Genomic DNA, 20,458 nt, shown 5'->3' with positions numbered 1-20,458 from the left:
AATACATCATTCTTATTTTGTCTTTCTATGGTTACCACTGAGCATGACTATATTTTTTGCTTATTAGCCCCTATACTTCTTATATATTTTTGTTCCATGAACTATCTATTCAAATTATTTATTTTTCTAAAGGAATGCTCTTACAATTTTAGTTCTATTGCAATGAGTCCTTGTCCCCCTCCCAATTCCATCTTCATGTCAACTTGCTTTCTCTTTATGGCTTTCTATTTTCATTCAATTGGGTCTTTGTCATCTTGTGATCTATATAAGGATGCCACATAATTTTGTGGCTTTTTTCTGGTTCTTATATACAGTAAATCATAAGTTTTATTTTTAGAAATAAGTTTTATATTGTACCATAAAAATTCCAAAGTTGATTACAAAAATAAATGAGCATAAAATAAATGGCACTCTGTGCTAACATATATTTATCACTTATGTAAAATCTATCTTTTGCTATAAAAGCTAAGTCATATTTTTTCTACACATGCTGGACTTGCTAATGACTTCTAAAACATGGGCTTTACTTAGTAGATCTCTGTAGCAAGTGTAGTATTTCAGTAAATTACCCTCCAAATTCAGTGACTTAAAACAAAAAAAAGCATTTACTATCACTCTCTAGTCAGCTAGAAAGTTGGGAAGTGAGGTGGGAAGTTATTTTGATCAATTTTTCATTCACTTATGTGTCAACACTCAGCCTTGCTGATCTTGCTTGCTCATCTCTTTGGGGACCTGGCTGGCTATAGGCAATTGGCTCTCCTTCTGTCCTTTCCTCCTCTAGCAGGCCAGCCGAGGGGCTGCAACAGGGTGAGTGGAAGCATTCAAAGCCTCTTGAGACCCAAGTTCATAACTGGAAATTTGTCACTTTTGCCTTGTTCTATTGGCTGTGATGAATTACAAGCCCACCCAGATGGAAGAGTTGTGCAGATAGACTCCATGTCTTCAACTAGAGCTAGAAAGTCATAATCCAAAAGGTGTGGACAAGGAGGCAAGAATAACCGGAGTCATAACTGTAATCAGACTACCCCACATAGGCATTCTTCGTTTCTCCAAAAACATTTTAAATGAATTTTAAATTATCATAATTGTATAGAGACTTTTTTAGTTAATGCAGTTGAATGCCCCAGACACCTTTAAATGCTGAATGCTAGTGAAAAAGAGGGGGCGAGTGGGCCTGTGGCAACGTTATTATCAGCTTACCAGTCCTAGTAATCAAGATGTCACACATCAAAAATGATACCATTTGGTGATCTTATGGCACACTAGAGTATATAAGATGATTTGGCAGCATCTATATGTGGTTTGGTGAAAACATTTATTATACTTCTGTGTGTTATGTAATCATGAGAGGAAAAATAAATTTATAAAGGTGTTTTAAGTATATCAAATACTGAATTTGAACAAAACTTTCAGATAAAATCTTTTAAGTTTTGTTCAAATTCAGTATTTGATATACTTAAAACACCTTTATAAATTTATTTTTCCTCTCATGATTACATAACACACAGAAGTATAACAAATTTGTAATGAGAAAAGTTACCTCCATGAATGTAACTTTTAAAGAAATGTGGTTTTGGCTGTTCTGGGTCTTGATTACTCTCTAGTTGCGGTACACAGGCTTCTCACTGAGGTGACTTCTCTTTTTGCGGAGCACAGGCTCTAGGGTGCGTGGGCTTCAGTAGTTGCTTCATGGAGGCTCAGTGGTTATGGCATGCTAGCTTAGTTGCCCCATGGCGTGTGGAGTCTTCCTGGATCAGAGATGGAACCCATGTCTCCTGCATTGGCAGGTGGATTCTTAACCATTGGACCACCAGGGAAGTCCCATGAATGTAACTTTCTAAGAATCAGATTTGATGTTGGAAATGGCTCAATACAGTTCCTGACTTAAAATATTTTAGTGATAATCTGAAGAAAGTTTGAAGAAAAATTTTTGATAGTTAACATCTTATGTGAATAAGAATCTTTGTTCACACAGGAAGTGTTGGGATGTCTTCCACTTCCAGTGATGGTGGACTCTTTGTCAGTAATTTGCACCAACCTTGTAGTTAGGGCAATGAGGGAAGCTGGATGAATTAAGTATCAGATTAGGCTAACTGCAGAAACAGATAACCCCAGTCTCAGAGACTTAACAGATAAGCATGTGTTTCTTGCTCATCTCACCATCCAGTGTAAGTTGGCCAGGAAACTGCTCCAGATGGTCCCTCATGGATCCAGGCTTCATCCCTGTTGTACGTCCACCCTTCTTTAAGTCCTCAGCGGCCTCTCTCTTCAACAAGTGTATGAGTAAATATAGTGAGGAGTCTGTGTGGGAGTTTTTATGGGCCAGATCTAGAAGTGATTCATATCACTTTCTGTTACATTCCACTGGCCTGAGCCTGATCGCGCGGCCCCACCTAAATGCAAGAGAGGCTGGGAAATGTAATCTAGCTGTGCACTCAGGAAAATGAAGAAAACATAGATATTGGTGAGCACTAGTAATCTTCTTTTAAAAGTTCTGAGCTTGCTTTTGGCAGCCTCACTGGGTTATTGAGACAAAGGGCAGAGACTAGGGCCAGCCAAGGATGGGGATCTACTCAGCTGCTCCCCACTTTGGTTGGAGCCCTGAAGGACTGTACTCTAGGAATAAGTGTGACCTTGAACTAAACCAGATCTCTGTGGACTTCAGTCAAACTTTGTGTAAACCGAGTAGCTCAGAATACTTCAGGTCTTGAACTTGAAATTTTTTCTGAGTGTTTTTTTTAAAGATAAAGTCCAGTACACAAAAATAACCGAACATATGAGGAGACAAGACAGTAAAATTAAAACATAAGATATTGGAATTATGAGTTCATATTTTCAACAATTAAGCTTATATATTCAAAGAGATTTTAAAAGAAAGCTAGGCTTGGAAGTTTAAGTGTAGGTATCTAGAAATTATAAAAAGAGAGGTATCAGCTTTGAAAAATAACCAGTATAATTTCCAGAACTGTAAAGTATGTAACCAAAATTAAGAACTTCATGGATGAGGTTAAGAGAAGATAAAACACAGCTCAGGAGAAACAGAGGAAATTATCCAAAATGAATCATGAAAAAGTGTAAAGAAAGGAAAATACAAAACAAAGGATAAAAGAGGTGGAGATGATGTAGTGTAACTTACATTCATTTAGAATAGCAGAAGGAGGAGAGAGAGAAAGAGAAGATGGAAGAGGTAATACACACACGCAGAGGGACTGGATATTGTCTGACAATTATGGGAAAAATAAACACTGACAACATGGTAATCATCAAGCTCACATGGAGAAAAATTGCTCAAATTAAGATAAGGTATCAATGGGAGCATATCAACCTGCCTGTGACTTGCATTTTGACGTTACTTGGCCTTTGATTGTGGGGACTCTGGTACTCGGCCATGAAGGCTAAACGTGACCCATTTGGAAATGGTGCCATTTACCCCATCCCCTCCCTCCCTTTTGTCTCCCTGGTGTAAAGAATCATTAGCTGAATGTTAACTGTACAACTGAAGTCAGATTTTATCCCAAATATCAAATCCATTTTCCTTTTGTCAGACTTTAAAGGAGAATATACGCATTCAGCTTATGATTTATTTTTTTAAATGTTCCTGAAAAAATCCTGCATCTATAGATTAAGAAAACTTAGAATGAATTTTAAAAAAAAGAAAAATTAGAGATAAAAAGAGAAATGTCCATGACAAAACTAATATAATGATCTCACACAGATGAGGCGTAAATGATAAGATGCCCACTTAAAAATGATCTCCAAAAAAGAGTTATTGTTTTGCTATTCAAAAAATCCAGGAAGTATAACAGAAACAAAATTAATCTTTCATTTCACTATCCAAGGATGACCAGTGTTTACATTATGATCTATATGTTTTCTAGAATGTTCCTAAATGTATATTCTATGGTATACAACAAAGGCTTACCTTTGGAGTAAGGAATTTGGGCCAACTAAGAAAAGGTGGGTTTTTTTTGGTAGATGTTTCAATTTCTTTGGTGACTAAATGAGTATAAAAGAAGGAGTAAGCTCCTTCCAGGCTATGTTGTATTTTATTCATATATTCACTCACTAACACATTCAACAAATATTAAGCACTTCCTATGTGACATGTACTGGATTAGAGGCTGTTATGTGGGCCTGGGGCTTTCCCCCACAAGAGTGCTCATGGTATTACCTTCACAAAACATGTGGGAGGGAGAGGGCCTGAGACAGACGCTGTGTCTGTCATCTAGGGATGACTTCATGGAGGGCTGAGGTGCCAAGGAAGGCAGATATTTTGGTGGACCAGAGACAGTGGGAGGGAGAAGGAGTGACTCTTGCTCGTAAGTGCAAAAGCAGAGGCAGACTGGTTTGTTGAACTGTTCACTTGCCTGGCTTTGTGAGCTGAGGAAAAGGTTATTTAATAGTTAATAAAAGAATAGTGCTTAGTCACTCAGTTGTGTCTGACTCCTTGCGACCCCATGAACTGTAGCCTGTCAGGCTCCTCTGTCTGTGGGAATTCTCCAGGCAAGAATACTGGAGTGGGTTGCCATGCCTTCCTCCAGGGGATCTTCCCAACCCAGGGATCGAACCCAGGTCTCCTGCATTGCAGGTCAACTCTTTACTGTCTGAGCCACCAGGGAAGCTAATAAAAGAATAAGTACTATTTATTAGGTGTCTATTGTATGCCAACAGCATACAGTGCGTAAATCATTTTACTTACTTCTCAATGGGGGGTTCCCAGGTGGCGCTAGTGGTAAAGAATCCTCCTGCCAATGCAGAGGACGTAGGAGACTCCAGTTTGATTGCTGGGTCGGGAAGATCCCCAGGAGGAGGAAATGGCAACCCACTTCAGTATTCTTGCCAGGAGAATTCCTTGGAGAGTGGAGTCTGGCGGGCTACAGTCCATGGGGTCATAAAGAGTCAGACACGATCGAGTGTCTGAGTGCAGTACTTCTCATGTGAACTCTGCAAATTAATATTTAACTAACATTTATTGATCAGCCACCATTGTTGTAAGATTCATATGCAATCAATACATCAAATCCTTGGGACAAACCTATGAGACAGGTTATGATCCCCCTTTTACAGATGAGGAAACAGACAATGAAGACTTGCTCAAGGTCATGTACTAGACCTGACAGACCATAATTCCAAAGTTCCTATGGTATTTTCATTCACAGCTATTTAACTTAAGTAATGAAAAATAGTGTTTCTCATTAATAAGAAACCCCTTTCTCTCCTCAAATTCAACCCTAGGGATCTTTGTTGAGTGTCATTTCTTAGACACTTCAATGTTGAAGCGGGAATAAGAAAACACACTCTTCAAATACCTATTTAAATAAGCCAGAAAGAAAAACACCAATACAGTATACTAATGCATATATATGGAATTTGAAAGATGGTAACGATAACCCTATATGCGAGACAGAATAAGAGACACAGATGCATAGAACAATTTTATGGACTCTGAGGGAGAAGGTGAGGGTGGGACGTTCTGGGAGAATAGCATTGAAACATGTATATTGTCATATGTGAGGCAGAACACCATTCCATGTTCGATGCATGAGACGGGGGCTCGGGGCCGGGGCAGTGGGATGACCCGGAGGGATGGGATGGAGGGGGAGGTGGATGGGGGGTCCAGGAGGGGGAACACATGTAGACCCATGGCTGATTCATGTCAATGTATGGCAAAAACTATTACAATATTGTAAAGTAATTAGCCCCCAACTAAAATAAATAAATTTATTAAAAAAAAAAACTTTATATTTTAAATTAATTTTAACCTTTCTGGAGTTGATTTCTTTGGGGAAAAGACATCCTTCTTTGATTAATACATTTCATTCTTCTTTTTCATGATTTTAAAGAAAAAGGTGGTATTACTTTCTTGATAACCTAAATTGAAATTTCTTTTGCAACTAATAAGCTCTCCTTTATTTAAAGACTATTTGTGACTGTGGTTAAATAATACATAACATAAAATATACCATTTTAATCATTTTTTTAAACTATACAGTTCAGTGGCTTTAATTATACTCATGTTGTGCAAGCATCACAACACTCCATCTCTACAACATTTGCATCATCCTAAACTAAAATTCTGTACCCATTGAACAATAACTCCCCACTCCCCACTGACTGTTGTTCTTAAAGGAGGTAGATAACTATGTTAAGCTTAGTTTTCTTTATATGAATGAGTGCATAATTATCTTAGGGATATGAAGGAAAGGGATATTTGCCAGCCTAATGGCAAATGCAGAGCCTACTGACAAAGGTATATAATTTGTAAAAGTAGCTGAGTGGGCAGAATTCTGATTTTCAGCTGCCCTAGGCACTTCAGTGCACTTCTGATAATGATTTTCCTTGGGCATGTAGTTATACTAATAGAAATCATATCCATGCATAAGGAGTGAGCTTAATTATATATAACTGCATACCTAAAATGAGGCTTTACATTTTTTTTTTAACATATACTTTCTGACTTACAAAAGATGAGACACTAAATTCTAACTGATCTCCAAGAAGTAGTGTGTGTCACCCTCAGAATGTGAGAGTCTTATTGTAGAGTTCTCCTTTTTCTGGGAAGACACTGTGTCTTGCCTTCTCTCTCACCCCTTCAGGAATTGTTTTCATTATATGGGATTTCACAATCTCATCTGGTTCCTGCTATGACTGTGAGGACAGGAAAATGCACAAAGGCTGATTTAGGGTTTTGGATGTAATCAGGGGTAGTGAGCAAAGCAAAAGTGAGTTGAGTGGTAATGTCTGTTCCAGGTGCTGTGTTAAATGCTTTACATGTATTATTTTGTTTAATCCTCACAACCCTGTGAGATAGGAATCAATTCCCATTTTACAGATGGGAAAACTAAGGAACAGAAAGATTAGGTTACTTGCCAAAGACACATCACTAATAAGTGACAGACCGAGGATTCAAACCCAGGCTGTGTAGAGCTGTTGTTCCGAGCTGCTCTCGTGAACACACCCTCCTGGCCCACATCAGGCTTGACAGCAGCGTTAAACCACACTCACATGCGAGCCCTTGTGGGGCTGAGGTGAGTGGGGAGTCTCAGCTAAGATCAGACACTGGGTCTAGAGATAGAGGCTGTCCAGCCAGCGAAGGGAAACGGGGAAACACAAGGTCATCTCTGGCCCCGCTTGTTACCTGGTTGGTGGAGGAGAGGGGAGAAGGGGCGTCTCTAAGCAGACTTCAAGGTGTCAGCTCTTCCTTGTGCCCACTCTCTGGTGTTGTGCCCCTGGGCTCGTCGTTGGCTGCACATCCTTCTTAGAGCTGCTTTTCTTGAGGGAACCACCTCCCCAAGGCCTCTCTCTCCAATTTACTCTTACTGTCCCACACCTGCAGGAAAAGTTTTCTGAGTATAGTTGATTTCAGCTAGTTGTTAGGAGAGTGGCAGGTGTAAAGGGTGGACTCTTAAGGTGAGGATGACTCTCCCCCTCCTTGCAATTCCCTGATTCTCCCAGGAACATAGTTGTATCTACATTTCTAAAAGCAGTTTTAATGCAAATGACCACCCCAATGAGGGAGACATTCTTTTTTTTTATTATTTTTTTATATTAGTTTATTTTCTGTTTTTTAACTTTACAATATTGTATTTGTTTTGCCATACACTGACATGAATCCACCATGGGTGTACATGTTTCCCTCTTCCAGACCTCCCCTTCCACCTCCCTCCCCATCCCATCCCTCCGGGTCATCCCGGTGCACTAGCCCCAAGCACCCTGTATCATGCATTGAACCTGGACTGGCAATTCGTTTCACATATGATAGTTTACATGCTTCTATGCCACTCTGCCATATCATCCTGCCCTCGCCCTCTCCCATAGAGTCCATAATACTGTTCTATTTATCTGTGTCTCTTTTGATGTCTCGCATGCAAGGTTATCTTTACCGCTTGACTAAATACCATATATATGTGTTAGTATACTGTATTGGTGTTTTTCTTTCTGGCTTACTTCACTCTGTACAATAGGCTCCAGTTTCATCCATCTCAATAGAACCAATTAGAATGTATTCTTTTTAATGGCTGAGTAATATTCCATTGTGTATATGTACCACAGCTTCCTTATCCATTCATCAGCTGATGGGCATCTAGGCTGCTTCCATGTCCTGGCTATTATAAACAGTGCTGCGAGGAACATTGGGGTACATGTGTCTCTTTCAAGTCTGGTTTCCTCAGTGTGTATGCCCAGCAATGGGATTGCTGGGTCATATGGCAGTTCTATTTCCAGTTTTTTGAGGAATCGCCACACTGTTCTCCATAGTGACTGTACTAGTTTGCATTCCCACCAACAGTGTAAGAGGGTCCCCTTTTCTCCACACCCTCTCCAGCATTTATTGCTTGTAGTCTTTTGGATAGCAGCCATTCTGATGGGCGTGAAATGGTACCTCATTGTGGTTTTGATTTGCATTTCTCTGATAATGAGTGATATTGAGCATCTTTTCATGTGTTTGTTAGTCATCTGTATGTCTTCTTTGGAGAAGTGTCTGTTTAGTTCTTTGGCCCACTTTTTGATTGGGTCGTTTATTTTTCTGGAATTGAGCTGCAGGAGTTGCTTGTATATTTTTGAAATTAATTGTTTGTCCGTTGCTTCATTTGCTATTATTTTCTCCCATTCCAAAGGCTGTCTTTTCACCTTGCTTATAGTTTCCTTTGTTGTGCAAAAGCTTTTAAGCTTAATTAGGTCCCATTTGTTTATTTTTGCTTTTGCTTCCAATATTCTGGGAGGTGGGTCATAGAGGATCCTGCTGTGGTTTACGTCGGAGAGTGTTTTACCTATATTTTCCTCTAGGAGTTTTATAGTTTCTGGTCTTACATTTAGATCTTTAATCCATTTTGAGTTTATTTTTGTGTATGGTGTTAGGAAGTGTTCGTTTTATTCTTTTACAAGTGGTTGACCAGTTTTCCCAGCACCACTTGTTAAAGAGATTGTCTTTTCTCCATTGTATATCCTTGCCTCCTTTTTCAAAGATAAGGTGTCCATAGGTGCGTGGATTTATCTCTGGGCTTTCTATTTTGTTCCATTGATCATTATATTTCTGTCCTTGTGCCAGTACCATACTGTCTTGATGACTGTGGCTTTGTAGTAGAGCCTGAGGTCAGGCAAGTTGATTCCTCCAGTTCCATTCTTCTTTCTCTCTCTCTTTTTTTTTAAATTATTTATTTATTTAGTTTATTTATTTTGGGCTATACTGGGTCTTTATTGCTGCAAGGGCTTTTCTCTAGTTGTGGCTAGTGGGGCGACTCTCGAGTTGCTGTGCACGGGCTTCTCATTGCGATGGCTTCTCTTGATGTGGAGCACAGGCTCTAGGACACATGGACTTCTGTAGTTGTGGCTCCCAGGCTCTAGAGCACAGGCTCAATAGTTGTGGTGCATGGGCTTAGTTGCTCCACGGTATGTGCGATCTTCCCGGATCAGGGATTAAGCCCGTGTCTCCTGCATTAGCAGGCAGATTCTTTACCACTGAGTCACCAGGGAAATCCAGGGAGACATTCTTAAACAGGGAGGAGTATTGATAACTTCTGCCAGAATTTGAGGAGGCTTAGCCATCTGGGTCCCAGGGATCAGTTGTTGGGATCTGAGAGCTTCCAGAGGGACCTGAGAGCAGCTCCTGGCCTTTGAGTCTCTCTCCATTCTCCCAGGGCCAGAAACTTTCTCCTGACCCTTGCTCATGGCTCCTGCTCACAGGGTACAGCCATTCACACCCAACTTAAAATGAGAAGTGCCCCTCCTGAGAGTGTTTCTGACCCCAAAGAATGTGTGGATTGTTTTCATAACTGTCATGAATTACCTTCATGTTTCAGGAACAAGCACGTTACACCTGCAGGCAGCACCTTTGTGATGGTTCTGTGGACCCTGAGGGTTGCATCCTCCTTGTGGGGAGGTAACAGGTGCACCAAGACATGTTCGAGGGCTCACTCTACTTTTGTATGAAAACCCTCTGGTATTGCCTACAGAGGTTAGCAGTGTTTACTACATTGTATTTCAGTAACTGTACCTCAAATTAAACAAAAAATATTGTCTGATGCTTTTTATACTGGAGCATAGTCTTTATTGCAAAGTGGTGACATAATATTCAGCTGCTGTGATAGGACAGCTGCATTTACCAGTAGTGACAGTTTGCAGGTGAGTCATAGGAAGGATTCGTTTGAACATGTTTAAAGTCATGTCGTATAAATAAAAAGAGTGAAGACCAGATTTAGGCTGTGGGCCTACGGGATAGCAGCTGAGGTGGCCAGAATCATTCTTTCACATCCCACCAAGTGCTTGTCTTCTCTCTTCCCTTCTGTTTATATACCTGTTAAGTAGGGTGCACACTGTCCTCAGCCTGCTCTGAAAACACCACTGTGTTTGGTCAAGTTACCTCAAAGCTACACCTAGATCACACCGTGATGAGAAAAAGAGAGATTTTCAACCAGAATTGACTTATTTCAATTTTCTGTTCTCTATTTCATTTTAATTATAGCCACTTGGAGCCAGTGACTATTTGGAACTGTCAAAGAATTTTGATACAGTATTTTTACGAAACATTCCACAATTTACCCTGGCAAAGAGGACCCAAGCTCGGAGATTCATAACTCTCATTGATAACTTTTATGATTTCAAGGTAAGGATGTGGTACATTTTCTCAGAACTAAACATTCTGGACTGTGGAGCAAGATTGTTTGGGCTGGAATCCTGGTCTACCACTTACTTTACTTCTCTGTGCCTCAGTTTTGTCACATACAAATCGAAGATACTACTCTGAAGTAGTATTTACTTCAGAGAATTATTGTGAGGACAGAATAAACAAATCCAGGTAAACCTTTTAAAACAGCACTTGGCACAAGCTGATGCTGCACAAGTACTACTGGTGGTGGCAGTAATAGTAATCATACTATATTAAAAATCCCATCATAAGACACTCTGCTATATTCCCAATTCCATCATTCACCTAGACATATCATGTGCTCTGTCTGTGAGGATGCACAGCACAATGCCTTACCTAGATAGAGTGCTCAGTAAACATTTGTTGCATGAATAAATTATTGGACTGATGAAATAATGAGTGAACAAAATGAATGAATGAATGACTAAAGGTCCATCCTCAGTATTAGAGTTTTCTCTCCCTCTGACTTGGAAACCCCAGTAACTATCATTGTCCCTAAACAAGCAAGAAAAACCCAGGAATCTTATTACTAGCATGAGTCGCCAAGCCTTTGTCTGTTCATCAGAGGCATTATTGCCTAGTGGTTAAGGAGTGGATCCTGGGACCAAGCTGATTATCTTGAAGACCAACTTAGCTTGAATTGCCCTCTTTAGAAAAAGGGGATAATAATGGTATTTACCTCATAAGATTGTTGTGAGGATGAAATGAGCAGGTAAAATACTTAGAACATTGTACAGCATACAGTAAGCTTTCAGTGAAGGTGAGCCACTAGCATCACTGACTCAATGGACATTAATTTGAGCAAACTCCAGGAGATAGTAAAGGACAGGGGAGCCTGGCATGCTGCAGTCCATGGGGTTGAAAAGAGCTGGACATGACTGAACAACAACAACAACGAGCCTCTAATAATAATATATACCTGTAAATGTACTTACGGTAAAGTTAAAGTGCCACTTCAAGTTAGAGTGAAATGTCATTTTACCGTTAGATACAGTTTTTCCTCCTTATTCCTTGTACTGAAATAGAGCAGTGTTCTAAAATTGAAGGGACCTTGAGGGGAGGAGAAGGTACCAGAATCTGCTGGGAGGGAGAGGTGAGATTTTTAATGTTTCCTTTATTCATTCATTCAGCAATCTTCACACCAAGCACAGTGCTAATTCAGTGACAGGCAAAGCCAGGCATGCTGCCTGGCTTCATGGAGCTGATAGTCTAGTGTTGAAGAGACACTGATTAAATGTGCAGAACTGAGTGTAAAGTCCACACTATGGGATGTTCTCTTGGAGAGAGGGGACTTGGTGCTGTGAGAGTCCAGGAGAACAATGGACTGATCTTTGTGTGGGAACTGGGGGCAGGCGGAGGAAGTCCTTCTGAGGACCAGCTGCACCAGAATCATCTGAGCTCCTTAAGATCCATATTCCCGAACTCACCCCACCCCATACCAGCAGATGAAGCCCAGGGACGGGGCCTGGAGCCTGCTAGCTCATCAGTCAGGTGCTGCTCATAAACACTGAGCTGTGATGGCTGGGCTCCACGTGCAGAGTGGAGAGTTGGCAGCACAGGCCCTGTGATGGGCCTGAGCATGAAAGGCAACCTGCCTTAGTGAGTGCCATCAGAATCTGCTGCCTGCTCTCAGGGGGCCCTGTGAGCAGGAAGCTGAGAACACCAGGGCTGGGGATCAAGGTCTGTTACTTGTCTCCTTCTGGGTTACTCATCAAGAGACTCTGCTCTGAAATAATCACGTGGGGTCTGGAATACATTGCTCGGAGGTAGCACTCTGTTTTCTGAGGGCAGTGCTTCAAGAAGAAATTGGGAGGGACGCATTGGTAGGTGGTTCTTGGAGTGGCAGATTAATGAACTCTTATTTTTGAAAGCTTATGATCCCTACCCCTCAGTCCCACCCCCTGATCCTACTTCCCCACACCGTTTCACTTCTTCATTAGACAAAAAGATTTTTCTGGCAATATGGTGGAATGTCAGAACTACTCTCCTAACATTTGCTTTAACTAAAGCACACATTTAAAGTTTATACTCTTTTTAAAACATAGCCGAAATTCTTATTTCTGAAATTGGAAGCATTAAACAGACATTGTTTTAGAATGTGTTTATAGAAATCTGTGAAATAAGAACATTTCCATCTAAGTAATGAAAAAAGTGTCATTTGTGGTTAAAATAATTTATAAGAGGAGGTAGAAGGTCATTTGTACATGGAAAGACTAGTCCCAAACGTCATACATTGTTTTAAAGTACTGATGGCACGTGTGTGCTCAGTCATGTCTGACTCTTTGCAGCCTCATGGACTGTAGCCCACCAGGCTCCTGTGTCCATGGATATCAGCATATTTCCTTAAATAATGATTTTAAAAGGATGGCTGTGAACCCTGAAAACAAATTCAGGTCTCCTTAAACATCAGGAAGAGTATGTTTTAAACTAGTGGACATAAAATTTATTAAGTTGTGAAAGCAGTTTCTGGTGTGTGATTACATATGGACATTCACTCAAACACTTATGTAATCAAGAAATATTCATGCCAAGCTTAGTGGTTTTCAAGGATGTCTGGCTGGATGCTGGCATAAATGCAGGTTCCGGTAACCCGGTAACTCGGGGTGTAATTAGAGGAGCAGTGCACTGGACTTCGCCGTCACATGTGCAGCAAAGGGGTAATGGTGCATCGGGGGGGCATCTCGGATGCGCACAGAGATAGGCTTCACACAGTCAAGTGAAAATGTCAACCTCAGAGGTAATGGAAAAGCCACTGGACTTAGAACTGGAAGAGATCAGGACTGGCGTCATGAGCTGAGACTCTCCAGGCCTGGAGCTGCCCCATAAAACCTTTGTTCCCTACTTCAGAAGGCGGTGTAAGCTGTGTGGAAGTATTTGTAAAGTACTGTGCAGTTTAAAAATAGCACTTTAAAGAGGATGTTATAAAAAGTATGAAAATGGTCAAAAGGTTTTCCTAAAAAAAGTATTTTGTTTCAAAAATACATTTGGAAACATCTGTGATCCCAGGCTATCTGAATATAGGTTATGTGGTGTGTCTATTTACATTTTAGAGATATTCCAGAAATAGAAAAAAAGTTTCCCAAATATTGAAATCCATTTTAAAGAAATGCTATATTCACTTATTTATGCAAGATTTTTTTCATTAATGAAGAAGATACAGTGTAGATGGGTCCTGCCAGTTTTGAAATTTTGACAACCACATTTTGCTTATACTCTTTTTGTGGACTTTAAAACATGGAGATTAATAAAAATTTTAGTAACTTTAGGGTAACTTTTGGATATTTAGGTAAAATCTCTAATTAGAAAAACAGATTAATGAAACAGAAAAAAAATGTGATAGATTGAAGCTTTTAAAATATTTTTTTTCCAAAATAAAGATAGGACTTGGAGAAAATGTGTAGAAGGAGAAGTGAAGTTAGGACTGTTACTTAGATTGAAAGAGAGGAGTTCAAGACATTGTTCTTTATAAATATGCATTCTATAAGCTGATAAAAGTATATTTTCACCAAGTACCAGTTTTGCTGCATACATTTAGAACCATTTAAAGCAAAAATCTTAAGCTCCCTGTTATGACTGATTTTTATTTTATGAGAAATTTGTTTTTGCCTTCAACTTGTTAAAGGTAAGGAGCAACACCATTTGCTCGTTTTCTCTGTTTCAGGTGCGCATAATTTGCTCTGCATCAGCTCCTATATCAGGCTTATTTTTGTATGATCATCATGACAGTGAGTTGGAGCAAAGCAGAATACTGATGGATGATTTGGGGCTGAGCCAGGTAGGTGATATTAATGTAATCTCTTTTTATTATAAAATAACTTAATTGTTTTGGTTTGATGCATGGCTGCGTTTTAAAGAAGGAAGGCAGTATGTATTTACCCACCGATTTGCCGCTTTCTTCTAAAACCAGTATAGCAGACATATCCTCAACATCACTAAATAAAGAGAGTTATAGCCTTAGAGTGGAAGAAATCTTTGTGATAAAAGCCAAGTCCAGGGACGTGGACTAATGGGCTTGCAGTTACACCACTGACCAATGGCAGGCCAGAGCTGGCCACCAGGCACCCGTGTCTGGCTCTGGACTCCCTCACCAACGCCACACTGCCTTTTCTGGATATCCTCCTTCACATCTGCTGGATCTGTAGAGCACATGATACAGTATCCAATCATGTGGACTGGGTGTTCTAGGACTTTGTGCCTGACAAGGCCCTTTGCTTAAAAAGAAATCTACGATTCATCTCCTAACAGCATTCTGTAGACATTTGTGGAGCACCTGTGGGTGCCAGGCTCTGAGGATACTCTGTCGGAAACCAGCTCATGCTGGCCCAGTCCTCCTGGAGCTTGGGGGGTCTGGTGATTCACTCCAGGCCAAACAGAAGTGGCTTTGCATTTCCTTTTCCTGTATGAATATTACAGGGTATATTTCTCAACTGTAGACAACTGAAATATTAGTAAAAAATTTAAAACTATAAACACTCACCCCCCCAAATGAGGGGAGCCCCATTCTTTCAACCCCAGTGGTAAAAGACCATTTGAAATGAGGAAACAGTTCCTTATTGATCTGAGTTGAAATTATGCATTCTCAGGAGTTTGGGAAAATGAGGCCAATAATTATTTAAATAGTGAACTTTCAAAATATGATTTTTAAATCTACATGTAGAGATACATAGCTGCTTGTGATCCCATTTCTCTGAGAGCAGTACATCCAAATAATGTCTTTTGACAATTTGGAAGAATATACTTAAGGGGCTACTTCATCTCAGTTTCTGAAATTCTTTAAATCATCGGGTTGTGAATTTTTCTTCTAATCAGAGTTCAGATATAGGGCAAAGTACACTCAGCACTTGGGGCCAATAATACATGAAGAAATCCTGGCACATGGCTATAGGGTTATGCAGTTTTACAGTGGGTCAGTAATTTGGACTTAGGAGTGCAGAACTTTTCTCTGAGAGAATATAATAGCAAACTCCTAAGGAAAGAGACAAGATTCAGTGTTCACTTACAGGCTGTAGCCTGTGTTGAAATCGCCAGTCCCACGTTACTTACTAGCCTCACGGAGGGCTCCCCAACTTAACCCTACATGGGAGGATCAAGTGTCCCAGCAGCTCAAGACCAAAAACAGCTCTGGCCTTCCCAAAGCTTGCTCCCAGACACAATCTCCAGGTCCACAGAAGACCTCTCAGTCACCCAGTTTGGAAAAAGAGATTAGCCCTCAGGCCTCTCCTTGGGAACGTGGCCCTGACTGTGAAGCTTTAAGGGAGAGTCTTAGCCGCACATTGATCCACAGGAACTACTGGGTTTTGTTGTTGCTTATTTCTTTTTTTAAAAAAATACGTATTTATTTTTATTTATTTGGCTGCACTGGGTCTTAGTTTTGGCATAACAGATCTAGTTCCCTGACCAGGGATGGAACCCAGGCCCCCTGCAATAGGAGCTTGGAGTCTTAGCCACTGGGCCACCAGGGAGGTCCTGATGTTACTTCTTTCTGGTGTGCACTTTTTGAGAAAGAATTCCTTTTCTGTCTGGAATGTCCTTCCTTTAGATTTTGTAGAGAACTTTCATCTGAGCAAAAGTTTTCTTACTTGGATTTTAGGGTGTTGTTTCAGCTTTAATTATTTGTCTAATGTTTTTCTTCCTGGTAATTTGCCCTGCTTATTGATTACTGGTTTAAATTAGTTGATTCTCTAGTCTAATTTATATTAGCTGATTCTCTAGTCTAATCTAATTATTGGGTAAAATTAGTTGATTCTCTAGTCTAATTTAATAAAAAAAAACTTGTAGAATATTTTATAATCTAAGCTCAAAAAGTATTTTTTAAACTTGTATTTATTCTTTAAATTTTTAGTTGCAGAGGTTTTAATTGGTGCTGGATTGTTGTTTTGTTTTTTTGGTAATTAGGACTCAGCAGAAGGACTCGCCATGTTTACTGGAGAAGAGGAAATCTTTGCATTTCAGCGCACAATTTCCCGACTCACAGAAATGCAGACTGAACAGTACTGGAATGAGGGAGACAGAAGCAAGAAGTAACCGTCACTTTTGCGTGAATTAAACTCTGGACAAATGATTACCACAGGGAGAACTCTTTATTATGGGACTTGAAGGAATCATTTTCTCATCATTAATTATGCACTTTATCCTCTGGACCATTTTTATCTAAAATTTCTGTCAAAGATATAGTGGTTTAGTAAGTTAAAGCCATTTTTAGGTCTACTTTTTGCCTGTTTATTTGGCCTTATTTCTACACCACAAAATTAAAATCAGCACGCTTATCAAGCTGAATGTAGAACCAGGCATTTTGGTTTCATATTAAGCTACCTGAATGAACCTTGAATACACACACACTCAGTAAACACAGGGTGTCTGGACATCTATGAGCTTTTGGTTACATGGTAGCTGCATGATAGAAACACATCTTTATGAGAATGGAAGAAAAAAAACCTACGTTTCAATTCAAAACAAAAAAAGATTTCTGATGGACTTATCTCTGTGATTGTTGGGGGCTGTAAATGACTTTAAATCTCCCAAGTCTTCAGGCTTCCTTACAGAAGAGAGTAAGTTTTTTACCCTGAGTTCAAGCTTTGCAGGCAGGACCTGATCTCCAGTGGACAGACACACAGCTGACTGAAAAAAATCAATGATTATGAAACTATAGACTAAGAAACAGGGGTGTCAAATTTCAACCAACAGGCAGTTTCCCCCAACTCTGACAGCCTGGAAGACAAAGACCAGGAATGGGGCCCAGTGAGAGTGTCAGGAGGGGCAGCGTTGCGGACACACTGAGCAGCAGAATGGACTCTGCTTACCTGAGCCCATAAGACCCCGTGGACTGCAGCTCCTTCCCGCTGCTCACGTGTATTTTCTCTGCTTGCAGATGTCACTCCCACCCTTGCCTCTGCTTCTGCAATGCGACGGGCTTAACAGTAAATGGGAAAGAACGTTCGCTTGACGAATCTACTTAAATGAAATCTGATTTGCCCTCCATGGAAATCATTCCTTGACTCATTCAAATACAACCTGACTTTGCTAACTGTCACTCACAGAAGGAATCTTGGTTGAGGCTATTACAAGAGTCTAAATCCCTATTCAAGAAAAAAGAAAAGAAAAAGAATTGAAATCCACAAATCTTGTGAAAATTAAATATTTTGGGAGAGTAGGCACAGGTGAGTCAGTTTAAATAAATCATTACAATTAAGTAAACTCTTGAAACTATGTCATTTATAAGTTAATAACCTACCCATATTAGTCTATTTTGGGCATTAACCTAAGTCAATTAGATGGATAGGTAGGGTACCCAAGAATAGAGAAACATTTAAATCAAAACTTCTGAAAATTAAATGCAATTTGAAAATATTTTTATTGAAGTGAAACAGTGAGTTCAAAAAGATGTTAAACAGGTTACAAGGGAGAAAGGACAGGAAATAACCACTGTGCCATATTTATTGCTAGAAATTTCTAAATCTTGCATAAAAATATAATCCTCGAGAGACAATGTAACCATCCTTGTTTATAGACAAGAAAACTGAGGCTCAGAAAAGTAGCTTGACTGGAGATATTCATAATTTACAACTACAAAACTCACGTACTATGTTTTTTTACCATACCACCTCTGTAAAAACAAGATCATTTTTAAGAGTAATTCTTTTTTGTTTAATAAATTTACAACAGAACCATTACTTTGCACTCAGTAAGTATAACATATTTAATTTTAGTCTTTCAATCTTAGCTTTTTGTTTTCATTGTTTGTTTTTTTTTTTGGCCAGATATGTTATCCTTTAATAAAAAGACAGTGTGAATGCTAGACAGACTGATTAGTGGACAGTCTGCTCAATAGAAGGAGGAACTGTCCCTGAGTGTGTGGGTATATGTGAAATAGTCCCCCACTCAAGTTCTGTTGTGCAAGTTCATCTGAGGTCAGGTATTTGAAACGAGAATTTGATTTTTCCATAGAAACGATAATGTGATGATAGTTAGGGCCCTGGCTAAATGTACAGAAGCTTATGGAGTTCTCAGTGCAAATGCCTTATAATTTTGGTACTAAAGAACTTAAACTCCTTAAAATACAGTTGCTGTCAGGTAAAACTATAGTTTGGATTCCACCCGAGTACCCAGATCATGTCTGCACTTCTGTTCTGCCCTCTAGGTCCCCTTTCCTGGAGCTGGTGGGACAGGCCATAGTGTAAGGGGCTTGCTGAGAGTGGGATCTGGGGGGATGGGATGAGGAGATAGTGTAAGGGTCTGTTATATCGGCCTAGGTACCAGAAGGAAAGAGGAGGGATTATCAGGAGGTAGCTGGAAATGGTACACTGTTATTTCTATCTCCTCTACACAAATTGTTTCATAAAAGAGCCTACAAGAAAAAGAAGCAAAAGCCTTCAAGAAAACCTCTTACCAGGAAACAATATGGTAGTTCTACTAAAAAGAAAATTAATGCTAAAGTGAGAGGAAAATGACTCCTAGATTGGAAAGCAACATTTCAATATATGTGTTGTTTCTTCCAAGTACTGCCCCAGTTGCCATCTCAGCATTCCAGTCTTTCTCCCTGGGATCACGTGAAATCTCAGAGCAGATGCTCTGTCTCTCTTTTTGAACTGCTTTTAATTTGTACTTGAAGATGAGGTTTGAACTAACTGCTGCTGTGTTACACTCCCATTCACCTAAGAGGTGACCAAGGGTCATGCTGAGGATTTTTATTGTTGGGAAAATGCCTCCAAAATGACCACTAATTTCCAAATTTAGAAGAAATCAACTGGAGAAAAAGAATCACATTTTAAAAAGAGAGAGAGAAACATCTGATCACTGCATTATTCTTGTATTTCTTTAGACAATGGATAGGCTTATCTGTCAACATCAGTAATAATGACATGGTAGACTTAAAGAATTTTTAACCTATTTCTGATGTTTACAAGGCTCCAAAGACTAGTACTCTTCTAATCAAATTTATGCATTTTCAGTGGGATTTCAAGTTTTAGTCATAAGGCATTATTTTATGCCCTCTGAATATATTTCCTATACCTATAGGTGTGCAAATAACGTAATTTAAAAATTACTTGGAATTTGGAAAATTAAAATTTTATTTGTAAAATATGTAAATGGACATACTCATATCCATTTATTTATTTAGCATTATTTAAGAAACACATTGTGCTTACTATGTGCCAGGCATGGTTTTTTGTTTTCGTTTTTTTTTACAATATTGTATTTGTTTTGCCATACATTGACATGAATCCACCATGGGTGTACATGTTTTCCCCTTCCGGGCATGGTTCTAAGTGCTTTATAAATAAACTGTTTTGATCCTTATAATAATTCTATGAGATAGGTACTGTTATACCACTTGCAGACAGTGAAGCTGAGGTAGAGAAAATGGGTCAAACAACATTCTGAAATGCTAAGATGTACTTTGGAGTCAGTAAAGTGATCAAAATACTGACTTAATAAACTTCCATGTAACTGCTTCTGTCCTAAAAACATTCTTCTTACTCCAAGTAACTTGAGCCTACAGTTGTAGCCCCTTCATCTGGGATAAAAACACCCAGAGGAATTGGGGTCCTAGGTCCTGACATTTGGGTTCCTGATCGATTATGAAACTCTGGTAGTAAATCTGTGATCTTGTACATGACCTTCCTCATATCCACTAGCCTTGTAAGACATCACTGGCTGGTAGAAAATGGTTTTCTTTGGAGATGAGTCTGTTAAATTTTTCTTTAAGGCAGATTCTTCTTTCTCATTGGCACAGCAGTTCATTTTCCTGGAACAGAAAATTTTAAATAATCCAGTATGTCTTCTTATTGAGTCTCTGCTGCCTCTATATTACTCTGC

At 39.6% G+C, this 20,458-nt stretch overlaps 1 protein-coding gene across 3 annotated transcripts in view; it reads left to right on the top strand.

Annotated features, from left to right (window-relative positions):
* Positions 1–20,093, top strand: part of AFG1L (AFG1 like ATPase) — a 195,696-nt gene extending 175,603 nt beyond the window's left edge. Inside the window, exons 11-14 of one of the 3 annotated variants that reach the window (XM_081526814.1) lie at positions 10,460–10,600; positions 14,304–14,417; positions 16,538–16,662; positions 17,511–20,093. In XM_081526814.1, the coding sequence (XP_081382940.1) occupies positions 10,460–10,600; positions 14,304–14,417; positions 16,538–16,662; positions 17,511–17,598 (468 nt within the window). In that variant the 3' untranslated portion in view covers positions 17,599–20,093. Of the gene's footprint in view, positions 1–10,459; positions 10,601–14,303; positions 14,418–16,537; positions 16,848–17,510 lie in introns of those variants that run through there. The other 2 variants (XM_081526815.1, XM_081526816.1) reach the window with 2 other exon arrangements.
* Positions 20,094–20,458: the final 365 nt, after the last annotated feature.

This window comes from Giraffa tippelskirchi, chromosome 9 (genome assembly GCF_054371585.1).
Source record: "Giraffa tippelskirchi isolate mGirTip1 chromosome 9, T2T-mGirTip1v1.2.pri, whole genome shotgun sequence".
In the NCBI taxonomy this organism is placed as follows: domain Eukaryota; kingdom Metazoa; phylum Chordata; class Mammalia; order Artiodactyla; family Giraffidae; genus Giraffa; species Giraffa tippelskirchi.
This window is presented reverse-complemented; position numbering and strand designations above follow the sequence as displayed.